The sequence below is a fragment of the Helicoverpa zea genome, chromosome 7 (genome assembly GCF_022581195.2).
Source record: "Helicoverpa zea isolate HzStark_Cry1AcR chromosome 7, ilHelZeax1.1, whole genome shotgun sequence".
NCBI lineage: Eukaryota > Metazoa > Arthropoda > Insecta > Lepidoptera > Noctuidae > Helicoverpa > Helicoverpa zea.
The window spans coordinates 2,206,484-2,226,486 of NC_061458.1; the positions used below are offsets into that span (position 1 = coordinate 2,206,484).

The 20,003-nt window shown below is 36.6% G+C and overlaps 1 protein-coding gene across 3 annotated transcripts in view; it reads right to left on the reverse strand.

The window, feature by feature from the left end:
* LOC124632174 (myosin heavy chain 95F) overlaps nucleotides 1-20,003 on the reverse strand; it is a 52,135-nt gene that overhangs the window by 16,707 nt on the left and 15,425 nt on the right. For 2 of the 3 annotated variants that reach the window (XM_047166886.1, XM_047166888.1), the window contains exons 2-5: nucleotides 12,891-13,083; nucleotides 11,242-11,315; nucleotides 10,305-10,434; nucleotides 9,046-9,210 (exon numbers count right to left, since the gene is read on the reverse strand). In XM_047166886.1, the coding sequence (XP_047022842.1) occupies nucleotides 9,046-9,210; nucleotides 10,305-10,434; nucleotides 11,242-11,315; nucleotides 12,891-13,077 (556 nt within the window). In that variant the 5' untranslated portion in view covers nucleotides 13,078-13,083. Of the gene's footprint in view, nucleotides 1-9,045; nucleotides 9,211-10,304; nucleotides 10,435-11,241; nucleotides 11,316-12,890; nucleotides 13,084-16,553; nucleotides 16,692-20,003 lie in introns of those variants that run through there. The other variant, XM_047166887.1, reaches the window with a different exon arrangement.

Consider the following 20,003-nt stretch of genomic DNA (forward strand, 5'->3'; position numbering starts at 1 on the left):
CTTTTAACTTCCTCCTAAATTGATGACATACCTAATATCTAAAATGATGTTTGTTTGAATCCAATGCTATAAATAATTATTCTGCATTTCCATCGACTGTTATCGAAAAAACCTTCAACGAACCAGACAGACAATAAGGTGATCACTAGTTCATAATCAAAAATGATAATTTGAATGTCAATATTAATAAAAAGGCAAATGTCACAAGAGATTGACAAAAGCATTGCATCGTTTTCTGAATCTAGACACACGGCAGTGTGTCCGCCAAGTTCGAGCAAAAAAAAGCGACACACCGGCCGTGGGTTATATTACACGAACCATTTCGGGCCAAATTCGACCCCCCTATAACTCAAAATCTATTTTATTTACGCATATCAAATTTCTAGTATCTGTTGAGACCCCCTCACTTATCTAAAATACAAAATTTCATTAATATACCTATTGTAGGTCTTGAGATATTGACGTCAGAAAGTCGCTATTTTTACTATACACTCACTGACTGACTGACTGACTGAATCACTCATCAAAAACCTAGACCACTTCCAATGGTCGCATTGACTTGAAATTTGGCATGGAGGTAGGTGTTTATGTCAAGGTAAAGGGAAAAATCTGATAATGGCCAAGTGTGAGTCAGTTTCAAAATAATGAAGGTGTAAAGGATGATGGGTAAAATTGGCCGGTATATCCAATGAAAACCATTCGCATATCAAATGATAGCTTATACCCTAAGCTTCATTTTTTGTTATGGGCAAAACCTTCTAAACCACCGGAGAAAGAAGATATAATACCTGATAGCATAGGACAGCCCATGGACTTGAACCACTTCAGTGCGTATGGGAGGGATGTTTAAGTGCATTATTATTGTCAATAATTGTCAGAACGAGTCACAGAAGGTGTCTGTGCCCATTTTTTCCAAGTTTATTGAAAAAAAAAAGATTATTTAGCAGGTAGTATTTACAACGTATGGTGTACATATTCCGCCGTTCTGGTGAGTCTAACCAGCATAACCAATGAAAACCATTTGCATATCAAATGATAGCTTATACCCTAAGCTTTATTTTTTGTTATGGGCAAAACCTTGTAACCCTCCGGAGAACGAAGATATGACACTTGATAGCATAGGACAGCCTATGGACTTCAACCACTTCATTTTGTATGGGAGAGATGTTTAAGTGCATTATATTATTGTCAATAATTGTCAGAACGAGTCACAGAAGGTGTCTGTGCCCATATTTTCCAAGTTTATTGAAAAAAAAAACGATTATTTAGCAGGTAGTATTTACAACGTATGGTGTACGTATTCCGCAATTCCGGTGAGTCAAACCGGTATATCCAATAAAAACCATTTGCACATCAAATGATAGCTTATGTCATAAGCTTCATTTTTTATTATGGGCAAAATATTGTAAACCACCGGAGAACGAAGATATGACACTTGATAGCATAGGACAGCCCATGGACTTGAACCACTTCATTTTGTATGAGAGGGCTGTTAAGTGCATTATATTATTGTCAATATCAGTCAGGACGTGTCACAGAAGGTGCATGTGTCCATTAAAAAAATATTAAAAATATAACAGTTAGTATTCACAACGTAAGGTGTAACTATTCCGCTGTTCCAGTGAGTTTAACCGGCATAATCAATAATATCCATTATTGGTGGAACATTGTTAACCACTGGGGAAAAAAGATATCAGTCCTGTAAGCCTACGACTGCCTATGGAATTAAACTACTTTGGCACGTATGGTATATAAGAAAAACCTATCTTCTTATCTATAATATAAAAATGAATCGTAAAATGTGTTGGTAAGCGCATAACTCAACAACGCCTGGACCAATTTGGCTAATTCTTTTTTGTTGTGTTTGTTATTGTCAGGAGAAGGTTCTTATGAAAAAAAATAGGGTAAAGTAGAGAAGTCAGTTGACGGGAGCGAAGCCGCGGGCAAAAGCTAGTTATTAATAACTAGCTTTTCCACCACTGAAAGATTTTCCAAATCAGTTCAGTCAAGTTCGTAGCCTATTTAATGCAAATACTTGTCGGGCACAGACATCATCTAATAGCCAGGATATAATACATCTTGCTTTGAAATATAATCCTGTGGAATTAGAGGTGTGCTGGCATTTGTAATAACATCCGTTAAATAGTGAGGAAATACTGTTTTCCCGTGCGAAGCTGGGGTGGGTCGCTACTTTTCTAATAATTCGACAACCCAGGGCCGACTATCCTAGTGCCGCAGAACGAGGAAATGCTATCTCCAATAATGGAAATAATATACGGTGGTAGAAGTAAAAGTTTTTATGTTTTATTTTGCTATTAAAACAATTATGCCTAGTTAAGACCGATTTTAATTGATAGTCTACCCTGGGCTTACTTAAATAAGTGATAAGTTGACGAAAATACATCATACAATGAATTTTTCTACTATGGATTTTATTTTAACAAAAAAAATGGTGCAAAAAGTATAACTCTTTTGTGCCCGATTGTACTTATTTCCGGTCGATTCTTGACATGGACTGTTTTATTTCAGTAACTGTAGGGTATAAGCAATAATATAATATACATTAGAACTTTATTGGTTATCAGGCCAGGGTTCATACAAAATTGCCCATCATCCTTTATACCCCTAAGGAACTAAAACGAACTAAATTTATCTATATTTATATAATATATCTTCGAATGGTCGTACCGATCTGAAATTCGTTACAAAGGTTTGTATTTAGTCAAAGTAAAGTAAAAATCTGAAAATGGCCAAGTGTGAGTCACTTTCGAAAGTAACGAATGTGTAACGTTGATCCACGAACATAATATATGATAACATGTCATGTCAGTCAGTTGGTAAATCTAGTCCATTCCAATCAAATCTAAGCAAAGTTCATATTAAAAAATCTGAAAGATAGTATAAATGAGTCATTTCCTTAACTAACATATTCATAAGAAAAAAATAAAATAACAACCTTACAAAAATAAATGAAATCCCACCCAAAACAAAAATGTGAAAGGCTGCCAAGTTCGATAATATGGGAATGCTTCGCCTATAAAAGAAGTAAGATCTGAATAAGTACCAAGTTCCATACACATACCTCAGTTAAAAATAGTTACTTTTTAATGATGTTACTTGGCAAGTTTTAATAGAAAGTTATATACTTGATTCATTGCGTTTAGTAGGTTTAGAACAAGGTGTGTGAAAACTTGCCAAGAACCATCATTAAAAAGTAACTATTTTTAACTGAGGTATGTGTATGGAAGTAGAAGAAGTGCCAGAAATACTTGCCTCAGAGGTAGTTAAAGCAATAAAATCCCAAAAAACTGAGAAAGCCCCAGGGCCGGACAGGATACCCAACGAAATGCTCAAGGGAACCTTAGAAGAAATAAGCCCTGTGCTGGCGAAATTATTCAATGAAATCATACAAACAAAGAAGATTCCAGAAGAATGGACCGATTGTCACATAATTCTACTACATAAAAAAGGTCCCAGAGAGGAGATTGGGAACTATAGGCCAATTTCTCTAATATCAAACATATACAAAGTATTTGCAAAAGTTATCCTGGAAAGAATATCATCAACGCTAAATGAAAGTCAACCAGTAGAGCAGGCAGGATTCAGAAAATACTTTAGCACAATAGATCACATTCACACAATAAAACAGTTGATACAGAAGTACAACGAATTCAACAAACAAATCTACCTGGCGTTCATAGATTACTCAAAGGCTTTCGACAGCCTCAGACATCAATACATATGGCGGAGCCTTGAACAACAAGGGGTACAGAGCAACTATATAGAAATTCTTAAGAATATCTACAAATCTAGCAAGGCCAGTATTAAACTAGATTTAGCAGGAGAATATTTTCCTATCAAAAGGGGCGTACGCCAAGGCGATCCTCTCTCCCCTACAATATTTAACGCCGTACTTGAATACGTCTTCAGACAGCTAAACTGGGACCACCTAGGCTTGAACATTAATGGAGCTCGCCTAAACCACCTAAGATTTGCCGACGATCTGGTGCTCCTAGAGGAGAACCCAGCAGCAATAGAACAAATGATGCAGAGCCTAGCAAATAGTAAGTAAGCAAGTAAAAAAGTTGGTCTGGAAATCAACGCAAGCAAAACGAAATTGATGACGAACTCTACGGAAACAGACATTATGGTAGACGGCAACATTATTGAATATGTCAAAGAATATATTTACTTTAAAAATAATGAAAAGTAAAGATCTAGGAAACCACATAAAAAAGAAGACATTCGACACCTGTATTCTACCAGTTCTAGCTTATGGCTGCGAAACTTGGTCAACAACGCTTCACCACCGAGAAAGGCTAGCAAAATGCCAACGTGCCATGGAGAGGAGCATGCTAGGGCTGAAAATCAAAGACAGAATTAGAAACGCAGATATAAGAACAAGAACAAAACTCACAGACATTAATAACCGGATAGACGTCCAAAAATAGAGATGGGCTGGACATATGTTACGCCACCCCATCAACAAATGGAGCAAGGAAGTCACACTCTGGCAGCCATGAGACGGCAAAAGAAGTAGGGGTCGCCAAGTCAGGAGATGGGAAGATGACTTGAAACAGACAGCGGGCCCACTCTGGCTGAGAGTAGCAAGGGATAGGACACACTGGAAGGAATTGGAGGAGGCCTATGCCAAAAGGCACACCGAACTTAGGGACCTCTTGTAACCCTATGTTTAGGAATAAAAGGCTATTAAATTAAATTAAATTAAATGTGTATGGAACTTGGTACTTATTCAGATCTTACTTCTTTTATAGGCGAAGCATTCCCATATTATCGAACTTGGCAGCCTTTCACATTTTTGTTTTGGGTGGGATAATATTCTCTGTGTGAGGGGAGACCTATATATGCCCAGAAGTGGGACAGTAAATTTATATGAATACTAGCTTTCGCCCGCGATTTCACCCGCGTCCCGTAGCCGGATGGTGACAAAAACCTTCTCCCGGGTCTAAGTGACCTCCCCTCTAATTTTCAGCCAAATCGGTCAAGCCGTTTTCATGTTATGTCGTGACAACGGAAAGCGGGTTTCATTTTTATATGTATATATAGAATATAGATATTCTGGTGTACCTACACACAAGTGTAAACTAAACCGTGTTAGTGAGTTTTATGCTTATTAATAGTAACGGTAAATTAAATAAGTAATATGAGTATTATATGTTGAACACAAAACGGTTCTCCATGATCAATAAAACTGCAACCGTTATACAAGGTCGCATCTTCTTTTATTTTATTTGCATATTTATTGTTTTACTAGCTTCTGCCCGCGACTTCGTACGCGGATCCTGTCCCTTATGCCAGCGACTACGGGGTCAGCAAAATCAAAGATCTGAATTGTCTGATGTTGAATTTTAAGGGCCCGTTGACTTGAAAACAACGGGATACGCCAAATCATTCAAAACGTTCCATATATTTAACTTTTGTACGTTCACGGCAAAAGCACAGCAGACTAAACAAAACGCTAAAAACTAAAGCGCAATAGGCGTGACCATAGGGATAAAAGTAGTGGTTCTAATAAGTCCGCATTTAAGTGGTGTTTCTGAACGGACCCTTAAATAACAAAGTAGTGGTGACCTAGTGTTTAGAGAACCAATCTCTCAAGTATGGGGTGTGTGACTTCGATTCCAGGTCTGGCAAGTACCTGCCAATGCAATTTTTCTTATAGTTCGTAAGTACTTTCTAAGTATATTTTAGACACCAATGACCGGTTTTTGGAGGAGCTGTCATTCCTAGTGTGTCCCAGCTGTCAATGAACATCCTTGGCAGTCGTTATGGGTAGTCAGAAGCCAGTAAGGTGATCTTCACACTGCCCCGCATCACGCTGCATCTTGCGTGTCGACGCACCTACGCGCGTTCCTGCGGGAGTGCAAATCTGCATCATCGTGCGGGTTTTTCACGCACTCACGCGCGTAGGTGCGTTTTGTAAATTCACGCACAGCGAGTTCCATTTTCAAATATACACGTCACGCCCATTCAAAATCACGCGCGGCATTGCGGGATTCAGTGTGCCATACCTTGCGTCTCGCCCCGCACCTACGCGCGGGGGTGCGTGTTTCTCCGCATGTATGTGCGTGATCCGCATGAACGCGCGTGGATGCATTTTCAGTGTGTTGGACTATGCGTGTTTTCCATACAAACGGAGATATTTCCATACAACGGAAAAAAACGCATCCACGCACTACGCTGCATCATGCGGGGCAGTGTGATAATCGCCTAAGTGTGACCAGTTTTACCAAGAGGTATTGGGTTGAGCGGGTAACCTAGTTGTGAAGATCAGATAGGCAGTCGTTTCTTGTAAAACACTGGTATTCAGTTGCATCGAAGCCGACCTTAAAATAGTTGGGGAAAAGGCTCTTGAGATAATACAATAATAACAATCAGAGTTAACGCAACAAAGTCGGAGAGTGGGGGCTCGTGACGTCACGTCTATGTAAAACTTGTACTAAGAAGTGACTTAACACAAAATTCAAGCGTGTTGTATCTTTGTTGTTATTTGTTTGTGAAAGAAAAGAAAAAATGCTTGTCCATTATTTTAGGGTTATCTAAAAGACGGACTAATTACTTTCTTTGATTCACCATGCTTATTTTGTATCAGTGAACGTCTCCGACTCGCGAGACAATGCGTAGCATATTCTTTACTTGAGAATTCTCTAGAGATATGGATGCAGATGCGTAAATATGCCAATGACGGAGGCGCGTTTCGCGATCCGATGAGATTTCCTCGGAGCAGGTTGCAGATTGATGTTCTCGAACAGCATCAAGTCCTTCCAAACGCTCTTTAGTATATTTTTGGGATCTTATGATTCTCTCCCTAGGAACATTGGAAAAGATTCGACCTCTTTCTAGCCATGGTAATAGTTATATTGTGAAGAAGATACCTGATCAATTAAAATCTAGCTGACTGCCCCCTCGCCCCCCGCGTTACTGAATAGGCTACCGTGTCACGAAGATAAATGGAAAATAATAAAACACTCAAATTTTGGGTCACTTCACACTCAAATTCTATAAAGTTTTGGGTCAATAGAGTAAAATTGACGATAATATACCATCGTCATTGAAAGTCTGTCCTAAACTATTACCGCCTTCACCGCTTGGAGGTACTTCCAGCTTATTATATGATTATACAGTGAAATTAGAGATAGCTTTCATTTCCACATCAGTTGTTTCTGATCTTCGATTCTCATAAGTCAACAGGAAATGTCCATCAGATCGAACAACTTTTGCTAAAACGTCATTACTATAAATTTCAAGTGTAGTAGGGCACTTGGAGTTCCACATCAGGTGTTTTAGATCTTCGATTTTTATAAGTCAACAGAGAGTGCTCATCAGATTGTACAACTATTGCTAAAACGGTATTCCTATGTATGCTATCGTGTAGCTGGGCTCTTGAAGTTCCACATCAGGTGTTCCAGATCTTCGATTTTTATAAGTCAATAGAGAGTGCTTATTAGATTGAACAACTTTTCCTAAAACGTCATACCTTTATATGCTATAGTCTAACTGGGCTTCTGGAGTACCACATCAGGTGTTTTAGATCTTCAATTTTTATAAGTTAACAGAAAGTGCTTATCAGATTGAACAACTTTTGCTAAAACGTCATACCCGTATATGCTACAGAGTAGCTGGGCTCTTGGGGTTCCACATCAGATGTTCCAGATCTTCAAATTTATTCTCTCAGCCGAAAATGCTCATCACGTGGAACAATTTTTGCCATGGCACCATTTTTGTATCTCTTATAGTTTTGTTGGTCTGTTGCAGTTCTGCATCAGGTCTTCAAGTTTCGAAGATAAATTATAGCCTATATGTTGCCCAGACTTTATACCAATACAACAAAGAAAAAATCATTGAAATCCGTCCAGTAGTTCCGAAGATTAGCGTGTACAAACAAACAGACATACAGACATACAGACATACAGACAAACAGACAGAATTTTTTTTTTGGATTTGTGCTCTATTACTTTTTCTGAACCCCACTCAATTATTATTTTTTTATTATATTCAATGTACAGACAAAGTTTTTTTACAGATTTATTATATGTATAGATAACCGACCTTCTGCAATATAGCCCCGGTATTCATTAAGAACAAAATTAGATCAACCGGTCTATTAACGTCAAAAACTATTCTTTGTTTTTCTATCATAGAATTATATTCTACAAGGTTTTCTGAATATTTTATTTATTTATTTAGTCGGAATTTATACCTGTTTTAAAGTTTATTTGATAAGACATTTTTCTTAGTTCTTCCGGGTCATTTAAAGTTAGAGTTCCGTGTACATACTTGCGTGTCTCCTTTCGCCTTTTTTCTGATGAACCAAATGAGATGGTACGAAATATAATTTCAATCAATTCTTAATTTTGACGTGAAAGCCACACCGACAGACTAAGGATGAATATAAAAATAACCTTTTGATGCAAACAGAAGGAAAATATATTTTATAATTAATCGTGAAATAAATATCATTGGTTGGTAACCAGCTATTTAATTATACATTCACTATCATAAAATTGCAACGTAGTACTATAGTGATATTTATTTATAATCTGTGAAATAGTATGGCATTATCACCTGCCTTTAGATGCAGGTTTTAGAAACGAGAATGTAATGTATTCAGACGAGCGTAGGCGACTGGTTGCATTAAGATATTGCATATTTTGCAATATGTTTAGGAGACAACGTAATTTAGTATACAAGGCAGTCACTATTGTTCATATAATTATAAGCACTGTTGTATAGTGCAGACTAGATTTTAAATCGCTATACGAATTTCGTACATATCATTTCCTGTCAGAATCTGGTCAACGCTGCAAAGATGTTTTAGTAAGTCGCTAGTCACTATTCTTTATTCAGTGAAGGTCATGAATATTTTTCCTAGACATTAAAACCCATAAGGCACTCTTATATTTTGTGATAGGTAGGTAAAGGTTCTCTTCATATTCTAAGGACCCCTTTTATTTACAGACTCAAATTCGCACTTAACTCGAGAGGTATAGAATTAGAAACATTAGAAACTGTCCCAAGACTTACCGTCCAAAATCTTCTGTTCGACAGGTCCTGCTCCTTTAGCCCATAGATCACACAGGTACTTCAATATGTACTTCGTAGACTCAGTCTTGCCGGCACCAGACTCACCGGAGACGATGATCGATTGCGACATCTTTAGAGATTTCATGTCACGGAAGGCTTTGTCGGCTGGAAGAGAAAAAATATTAATTAGGCGTGGATATCTATCTATACTACTATTGATACTAATACTGAAGAGTCTGTACGTGTCTTTGCATGTAACACGCTCAAGCACTGATCCGATTTGAATCATTACTACAATGTCAGATAGCCCATTTATGGAGGAGTCTTTTATCTGGGAGGTCTAAGGGGTCTAAGGAAAGTATGGTTTTCGCATCTCATCGCATTGCAGTTTTGTAAGTGGGCGCCCAAAGTAGTTGTCATGGGACGTAGGTAAACTGCTGGCAGAAGGTAGTTCACCTAAATCTTTAAAGGTATTAAGTTTATGTACCTATATGTTTCAGTCAAGCAATCAAACGCCATCTATAATTCAAGGTCTGCCTATACTTCGAATTCGATTCGAGGTGAAGGGAAAACGATCTGAATAATACATTGGTGCTTTCGTTGAATCAGCATTGCAATTAATGTTGAAAGTCGATTAATGGTAACAAATTATTCTTGATTTGTTTTAAATATATTTCTTTGTTTCATCAAAGCTTGCTTTGTTTTAAATATATAAAGTTTTCATAATTTCGTAAATGTAGAAATTTACTCTGTTTCAAAATAATCAATTCGATTAAAGATCCCTTCTATGTTATGGGTCACTGATTAATTACATCTATATGTGTAGAATAAGGGGTAATCCCACATATCATATTTCTTCAGATCTCCATCAATGCATATAATTGATGCATTTATTAAAGGTATTAGATATCGTAAGCGCAAGAACAAATAATGTGCCTTACTTCAAAATACTCCTTTTAACTAAATACCTTATAACGATCTCTTCATATAAAAATTCTTATTGTTTTTTTAAAATACACTGGGTATTTATATGTATTACAGGTATGGTAACAATTTTAGTTCAATAATTTCCTCGATTCTTATTTGAAAGGTTTTCAATTAAGGAAATTGTATTCTACACATTATAGGTACCTAATAATTGTTCTCATCCTTACTTGTAATATAAAAGCGAACTCTCTAGCTTTCCAGAGAAAATGGCTGAAACAGTGGAGCTCCGCCAGAATCACACATCCTATCTAGAAAGAGTATTTCAAACTTACCAATAGCAAAAACGTGAGGAGGCAGCTCTCCCAAGGATTTCCCCTGGTACTTCTTGATGGTGTTTGAAGAATACATGTCGGGGATGTCCTCATAAGGATTGACGGCAAGCAGAATGTTGGCTACGTATGTCTGTAAAAAATAATAAACAGTGTTAAAAAATTTAGATTCTAATTAGTCCACATTTTGGATTGGCCAAAAATATTAGACACGTGTTTTTTTATTTTAACAAAATATGAAATAGTTAAGATATAACGATACAAAGTTTGAAAACGGAGGCTTGTGACGTCACGTCTGTGTAAAATTTGTACTCAACAGTGACGTAGCCTAAATTCAATCGTGTTATATCTTCGTTGTTATTTGTTTGTGAGAGAAAATAAAAAATACGTGTCCATTATTTTAAGGTTATCTAAAAGACGGACAAATAAGTTTTTTTTCAGTCATCATGCCTATTCTTTATTTCTGAATCATAAATACCTAGTCATAATTTAAATAAGTAAATAAAGATGAGCAATTTTAAAACGTCACTGGGGCTTAGGTATGGTGTTTGTTTGTTTTTCATGAATTATTAGAAAACTATAAATGAATTGCTTTTCTTCAGCATTTCATTTCATCTGAATAACAATGCAAAATCAAAATGTTTAATAAATGGTGTTTGAATTCATTAAGATATAGCGACAATTCTAGCATTGCTCCTTCAGTACATTCAGTGCAAAAACCAACTAAATTAGTTTATCAGTACGCTAAAGAATGTACGTCGTAGTAAATACGAGCGATAGTAAAAGTCATTGGACAAGGAAAACCAACAGAATCGATATACAGTACATAATTCTCTTCGGTGAGCACCTACGTATATAAAATATTTTCAAGGTGAAGTCTTCAGGCATTCGAAATGACTCATAGTATGTATATTGTAGGTATATTAGGTATATTACTTACGTAAATCTTGCTTTTCTTGTATCGTGTTAGGATGTTGTTTAGTAGCGTCGCTTCGTTCAGGAACATTAGTTCACCTAAAATAAAAAGTTTTAATGAAGACATGAGAAGATTTATTATAAACTGCAGATAGGCCGATCAAAATATATTTTGGTAAGTAAGTTTAATTCTGTAACTGTGACCTGGTGACCCCAACGAAACGATGGATGAATGTCGTGTCAGATGATATAAAAGCCAATTGCGATGTAGTAAACCATTAATGTATTAAAAGCCCTTATAAATCAAAAGGAAATTCATATAAGTTCGATTCCAAGTGAAGCCTGCATTTTTAAATGACTTGAATGCGAAAATACGGCTCAAATTAGATATTTTTAAAATAATATTTTTTCCCAGCAGGCTCTATCTCCAATGAGAATAAATTCCAATCATTATGCACACGCAAGGAAGGAGACTAATACAAGACCATGGGAAAAATAATCCTAAACCTGTTCAAAACAAGTTTGATCCCATTCTAAGAGCTAAACTTGGAATAGGGATCGATTTCTATGGAGCGCACATAATCGATTCAACTCTTAAGATGATTACGTCAATTAATCTTGTCGATTTGAAAAAGGAATACTGGATCTTAGAAGACGAATGTTGCATTTATTCAAATATCTTTTAAAATAGATCGAAGGATTATGTGCCGCTTGGATTATGATAGATCCTGATTATGGAGTAGAGCAACAAATGGTTGGTCTTGTTGAACATAAGTTTTTTAATGTATGAGTTAAATAATTTTTACTCCGGCTTTGAATTTTATAGTTCTATATATCGCCTTAGCGCAGACCAAATCATTCCTTAGCTAGTATCTTCTTATGGTCTAATAAGAGGATGCATGAGCTTTTTCTGTAATTACAAAGTTTAGAAATTTAAGCTCATACGTCGAAATGTATGTTTAGGTTTGTATGTAATTCTGCATATTTTATTTCCCCATCCTTGCAGAGCAATTTAATAATTTACATATTTATTGCTAAAGTGAATAAGCAGCGCCAATGCAGTCAGTTACATATCTACTTACATACGGATGCACAATAATTTAATTTAATGGCTAAGACGGCGACTGGCTGCAATGATGCTGCGATCATCATTATCCTTACTTAGTATTTTCTGTGCAATGCAGACATTACGAGTATGTGAATGGGAACATAATCTCGATATTTAATGTCGTTTTAGTAAGGTGATCTTCAATGGACGTAATTTTTTGGATGTCTAATAATGCTGTTTGATGATTGCTTATTTACTCCTCCAAGTAAGCTCAATATACGCCAATAACGCAATGGGCATCAAACTCACGGCCTTGCAGTTGACGATAAAGTCATTAGGTCTCACGTATTGCTTAACCAAAGCGGACTCAATGTACGAATAATACATATACTTACAGTTCTCTGTCATTGAACATCCTTGGCAGGCGTTACGAGTAGTCAGAAGCCAGTAAGTCTGACACCAGTTTAACCAAGGGGTATTGGGTTGCTCAAGTAACCGGGTTGAGGAGGTCAGATAGGCATTCGCTCCTTGTAATAAAACACTGGTACTCAGCTGCATCCGGTTAAACTGGAAGCCGACCCCAACATAGTTAGGAAAAAGGCTCGGAAGATGATGATAGTACTTACAGTTATCATCAACATCTTTGACAGGGTCTCCAGCGGGGAATATGTCTTCGAAGCTGCAGACCCTCTTGGGGTACTTGTTGTCTATGGGGAACACGTCCGCTTCTTCCCCCATCAGCTCATGGAGGCGCGCGAGAATGAACCCCTCGTTGGGGTCCCGCACCCACACCAGTTGTTTGTCCATCGTCATTGTTTACTGTAACAAGAATAATTGGATTATGAATAATCTGTACAGCTAATTCTTATTCGTCGTCAGTCTTGTTTGAGATAGGTAGCGGTCGTGGTCGTCGCCTCAGAGTTGGTCAATATCTGTGTTGGTAGGGGTATGAGCAGCCCTATTGTCTAAAAGAGCTTCTTTAAGCATCATAATCAACTAGTAGCCGGCCGCTGCTGAACATAAGCCTCGATTTTTAAAAGAACTGGTTGGAAGCAAAGGAAGAACTTTATAAACGTGGTGGACAATCATGGAGCCAACAAAAAATGATCCTTTGGCGAGAGGCTAAAACACATCAGGATTTATTGTTTTATGAATATTGGTAATTTCCAAAGTCAACGACCATTTTACCCTATGATAATACATTAATTTGCTATTATTACGAGTTAAATTACAGTTTGTTATGCAGACAAATGCAAAAAACATCCTCGAGGAAAATTCTCAATTTTCCAGGAATAGTTACAAATAAATCACATGGTATCTAAAAAACAGCAAATAATCTAATCGCATATGACTCAGTCCAAACTAAGTCTATATTTATCTCAATTTAAACCTAAATTCAAGTATTATATAATTTTGAAAGATTCGTTTATAGCTGTAGGTTTCATCATAATATAAGGCAGTTGGTAAATTTAAAAAAATAATTGCTGAGCATTTAATTACTAACGCTACTCGTGCTTAACCCAGAACATTTTCTCAACACAGGCCGTGCCGATAAAGGTTTAAGTTTAAAAGGCAAGTAGGACCATATTGCACTTCCCGTGATTAATAAGTCCACGCATACAAAAGACTCGTTCATAAAATATCAATTAAGCTAACACAAAGATAAACAGAACATCTGCAATTAAGTCATTCATTACACGAACACACTCCCATAACGCGTGTAATTATAACTGACAGTAGGAAGCATTTAGACAGATACAACAACATCAATTACATAACTAAACATCATGTTGTACATAATTGCTTTAATTCTTTGAGCATAAACTATAAAAGTAAAGAATATCATTAACTCACTTTCGTACCAGCAACGCGTACTGTAACACTTTCATATGTATTACGTAATTAGGTTTATAGAGATAAAAAAAAATAACAATGGTAGCACGGCTGTTCCGGTAGATGACGCCCGGAAGCAAAAAATTGTTCCATCTACCACAATATTTAAATCGAATAGTGGAAAAAACGAGAATGACCTAACACGCAATGATTCTGTTGAAGCTTGGGATTTCAAAATGAGGGTTAAAAAACTGCAATATTTGAAAGCAACTAAAGACTTAAAGGTGCTTAAGATTCAATACTTTCTCAAGCTATTATGATTGCATTCGGTTTAGATAACTGAGATCAAGAACGGTAATTTGCTGATAGAGCTAGTATTATTAGAAATGCATCGTTAACGGTTTAACTATCTGGATAAATACCAAACGAAAGTAAAAAGTAGACGCACAAGTAATAATAAATACAGTAAAATATATTCACGCAGCTAAAGAGTACGAGTAAGCTTAACCAAACAAGGCGACAGATGATTAAATAATTGAAATGCTTAACAGTTATAATCCAATCCCAAAAATCTTTTGAGAAGATAATGATGATGACACTGATGCGCCGTGAAATAGGCTTTACATCAATGAAAAGATTATACGAACCGGTCGAGTGGTTTCCGAGATTAATCCAACGGAAAACATTACACAAGACTTTGTTTACTTTTCAAGTATTTTATGGAAGAAAGTTTTACAGCATTTTATGGCAAAGGAAGGAATCTCCATAAAATATGGCATGTTAAGGAACAGTTAATTTGCATACGGTTATAAACTTACTATCAATAACAACATCGCTGATCTCAATTCCTGGTTGGTATGGACGCTTAAGAGAGAGACCGACGCACTGATAGCAAATTCCGACCAAAAAGTTTCGCCTTTTCACTGTCAATACTGCCAAAAATAGAGCAATGAACTGTGAAATTGTAGTCTTGAAATTTCATGCTTTTATTCATCACAATCTATCGGAACAAACAATTTTAAAGCGAAATTGCATTACGGACAAGGATCAAGCTGGATTAAATTTAGGATTTTGCTAATAAACAGAGGAATTTAATAGGTCAATTGGAGGTTCGTTACAGTTGGTTTTATATACGGTGAAAGTCAGATAAAATTAATCCAGCTTATCGGCGATGACGAAATAGATAAACGGTTGTGCTAGCGAACTATTGTTGCCTTTAGTATTGTCAGTGGCGTGACGTTTTGTGTCAAAACTGAAAGGAGCCAACTAAAGAGTTTGTGACGCAAGAGCATAAGAACTCTTAGCTGCAATGTAGTCGTGTAACGGAAGATTGCATTCGAAGAAGGAGTACATTTCGTATTATTTAAATGAAGCCGCCTTGCTTCTGTATTTGTTACTTGTTTAAAATAATTTGGATATAGACGGTATTATAATTAATGCAAAAAAAGTACATCTTGAACGCAAGATTGAACCTAATCCTAATCCACTACTCGGATTAGGATGAGGTTCAATCTTGCGTTAAAGATGAACTTTTTTTTGCAGCAAAAACAAAGTTTTTGCTATTCGACTCTATTTTTGGGAATTTAGGAACTAATTTCCTGAGAACAAATGTTGGTTTTACATAACATCCAATTGATTCTATCTATCAACTCTATCGGTGTTACGTTAGCTCTAACGTTTATAGAGAAATGAGGAAAATGTAAACAATGGGCCTATAATTTATGGTACATAGTTTTTCAAAGAACTAGAGCAGCACGCAGGTAAACAAGCTACGATTATTATTAATCATTTGTTGATCCACGATTCAGAAAATGTAAATGTTATTAAGTTCAACTTAAATGCTTCCGAAAATTGTAACACTTTGCACTATGAATGAACTCAGTGGTCATGAATCAAACGGTGATTTGAAAGAAACCGAAGAGGAAAGTAACAATTATACAATTTTCTTTAATAATGATACAAATAAAACAGAGCAAGATCAAAATTTTTACCACAAAAAGTGAAACTGAGCCGTTATGGTTATTGAATATCCGTCGTACAGTAAAACCGCGGTCGTTCCAACTGAGCCTCAGGAAATTATTCAGAACCATTAAAAGAAAAGCGCAAAACGTATGAAGCACAATGCCATAGCGTAAATAAATGGATGCAAATTATGCAGCCCAACGAGACGAACAAGAAAAGCGTACGAAAGCGTGATTTTGACTGTCACGGGAAGTAATCGAGGTCAAACCACAGCTTGGTACGAGAGATTTGAACGACAGTCCCATAGAAACAAAACAAACGGATAAGTACACAATGATCAATTTGAATTAATCGTTGACGCACATTGAAGGTACAACACTTGTAATTAACTTCTAAGACTTATTGATTACACGAGCTATTGTGACAGATCGATCGACAAGACTAGCTAAACAATGATATATTATAGCGAGGATAAAGTTCAATAAACTACTAACCTTAATGTATGCATCAATAATTCTTGGCGCCTGAAAAGCTTGTAGAGTCGATGAATTACAATATTTAAAAATAATGTAAACACTTTATACAACATCAAGTAACAGCACTTGAACAATAAACCGATTCAAAATCTTCTTTGACTCCGCCAAAGGTTTCCTTAATCTTATCAATATGATATCGTACAATATGTAGGTGCGATACGTTGTAACCGACTGCAATCAATTCAATGATCATTGTATTGTAATCAACGGTGAGATGTTATTATTGAATTGTACTACGTCGTGACCTTCATAGAAAGTTAATAAGGTTTCCATTATTTTTTTGCCTGCATTTCTATCGTTCTTGAATCTTGTGGCTTGAGGTGGTTGCATGTTTCCAAGGTCTAAGTTATTAATATTGTTTGTAATGAGTCATGAATAGACACATCTGTTATAACACTTGTAATCAATAGAAGAGGCGTTTAATCGACCATGTTCAATTCTTCGCCGATGTCTGCTTATTTTATACGTCATAAATCAATTTATAATTTGCTGTGGCTGTTATTCAGTAAGATCTTCGTTATTTGTTTATTAATTTGTCACACACAGGACGCAGCTACAAATAATGTCCAAATCTAAATTCTCTCGCTAAATTCATATGAGGTTCGGTGACTCGTTAGGTTTTATATTAAATTTTTTACGTGCATTCAGTTCGTACATTGTAATGTGACAATACAGTTACACATTGTGTACAGTACTGTCAATTGGCCATTGTACAAACAATAATGTCCAAAATCTCCCGTCGTTCTGTAGTACAAGACGTAAAATGATGTGAATCGTACATTGTTCTCTCAACAATGACCCGAATGCATTCTTTAGCGCAACCACGTTGCATGTTCACATGAACTGATGATTATCTCGTTTTAGCCTTGATACTTTAAACTCATATGAATTGAAGCCAAGTGAATTCGTAATAAGCCTTAATTATTATTTCACAGTTATTATGAGTTGTAAATCTTAGGAGCAATTAGATTTAATTAGATCAGAAGGTTGCGGATTTGGAGAAGCACCGAATAGATTTCATGTTCACTGACCTCTGGGCTAGTTGTTTTTGCATATATCAATATAACAAACATAACATACCTTACACAGCGGAAAATGTCTGAGCACTGCTAGAAAGTGATACCTAACATAATACATAATAGCTCGAAATCAGTCTGGAAAAGGAGCCTCGAATTTTGCCATGCAAACAAAGCATTATTATCTGAACGATGACATCTGCTAAAACGCTTATCATCGCCGTATCAACTGCGTTAGGTTAACCACCTTATTTTGCTTCGTCGTCAATAATTATGATAGAACAAACAACCATCAATCATGCCACTGACCTTTCACATTTTTAGACCATTACAATAGTTCTCCTAACCAACCTTCAAAGAACTTTAATAAACCCTTGCCTTTAGAATCGCAACCTTATTATGTGCTATTATAACTCAAAACGCCTTGAACTTTCAAGTTCATGGTGCGATATTTCTGGCCGCAGTGACCTCGCAACCTCTGACTGTGCCATTTTCAGAAAATTGATCCACCAGACCGCACCTTTCTACTTTCGTGTGTCAACTGCTATTAATGATGTCCAACAGACAGCTATTCTTGGATACAACTGGGACAAAGTACTGAACGTAAGGGAGGGGAATGTTTAACGTCTCCTTTTGTAAGGCTAAAAATAAACTGGTCATTTTAAGTATGTCTATAGTGAATACCGTTGTATTCGTAAGAACTTTGTAACATTTTGAAGTAGGTGCTTACCACCACTTAATTTTTTGTCTTTACTTAGCATGATTCATGTTTTTGTCTTGCAAGGTCAAGAAAAGTCTAAGACTTGTACTTGTGCGTAAATCTATCTATACATATAATAAATCTGTAAAAAAACTGTGTCTGTACATTGAATATATTAAAAAAATAATAATTGGGTGGGGTTTAGAAACAGTAATGGAGCACAAATCCAAAAAAAAAATTCTGTCTGTATGTCTGTATGTCCGTATGTCTGTATGTCTGTTTGTTTGTACACGCTAATCTTCCGAATTACTGAACGGATTTCAATGATTTTTTCTTTGTTGTATCAGTATTAAGCCTGGTCAACATATAGGCTATAATTTATCTTCGAAACTTGAAGACCTGATGCAGAACACCAACAGACCAACAAAACTATAAGAGATACAAAAATGGTGCCATGGCAAAAATTGTTTCATGTGATGAGCATTTTCAGTTGAGATAATAAATTTTAAGATCTGGAACACCTGATGTGGAACCCCAAGAGCCCAGCTTCTCTGTACCATATACAGGTATGACGTTTTAGCAAAAGTTGTTCAATTTGATAAGCACTTTCTATTGACTAATATAAATTGAAGATCTAAAACACCTGATGTGGAACTCCAGGGGCCCAGCTAGACTATAGCATATAGAGGTATGACGTTTTAGCAAAAGTTGTTCAATCTGATAAGCACTCTCTGTTGACTTATAAAAATTGAAGTTGTAAAACACCTGATGTGGAACCCCAGGAGCCCAGCTATAAAGCTAAGGAGCTAGCTGGGCTAGCATATGAAGATATGACGTTTTAGCAAAAGTGGTTCAATCTGATAAGCACTCTCTATTGACGTATAAATATCGAAGATCTGGAACACCTGATGTGGAACTTCAAGAGCAGTACTACACTTGAAATGTATAGAAAATAATGTTATTAAATAGGTATGGTGAAGCAAAAAAAGTAATTAGTCCATCTTTTAGATAACCCTAAAATAATGGACACGTATTTTTTCTTTTCTCTCTCTCACAAAACAAATAATAACGAAGATTCAACACGCTTGAATTTATTGTTAAGTCACTGCTTAGTACAAATTTTGTGGCGTCACGAGCCCCCACTCTCCGACTTTGTTGCGTTATATCTCATTATTATTTTGTATGTCTCTTCCAGACCTCGGGACTACAGAGTCCCGAATTTTTGGGAGGCGAACGTGGGGCCGAAGCCAACACGCTGAAGCCCTTTTGAGACAACTTAAATGAAATGGTGACACAAAACCGACGATTATCCCTTTATACACTATAGAAATAAACCCAAGGACAAACCCCGGAGGTCGTCGTTAAAAAAATAATGACAATCCCCGGTTCTGTGCTAACTGTGGATGAAAACTACTTGGGCTATTGTGATGGGATGCTAATGGACTAGGAATGGGGAAACTACGGGAACTATGGCACCTGCCGATGAAAATGTATTAGATACATGTAAAAATGGCAGGTGGAGACTCGCCACCTCACTTACTGGGCCCCCGGGAATCAGTCACTGAATAGCAACAAGAGGGCAACAGGGACATGAGCGGCTGAAGGGTTAGGATACCTCGGCGGATTTTAAAGGCAGATTATGCGCTCCCTGTGGGTCACTTACCACGAGGCACCTATCCTCCGAGCAGGGCT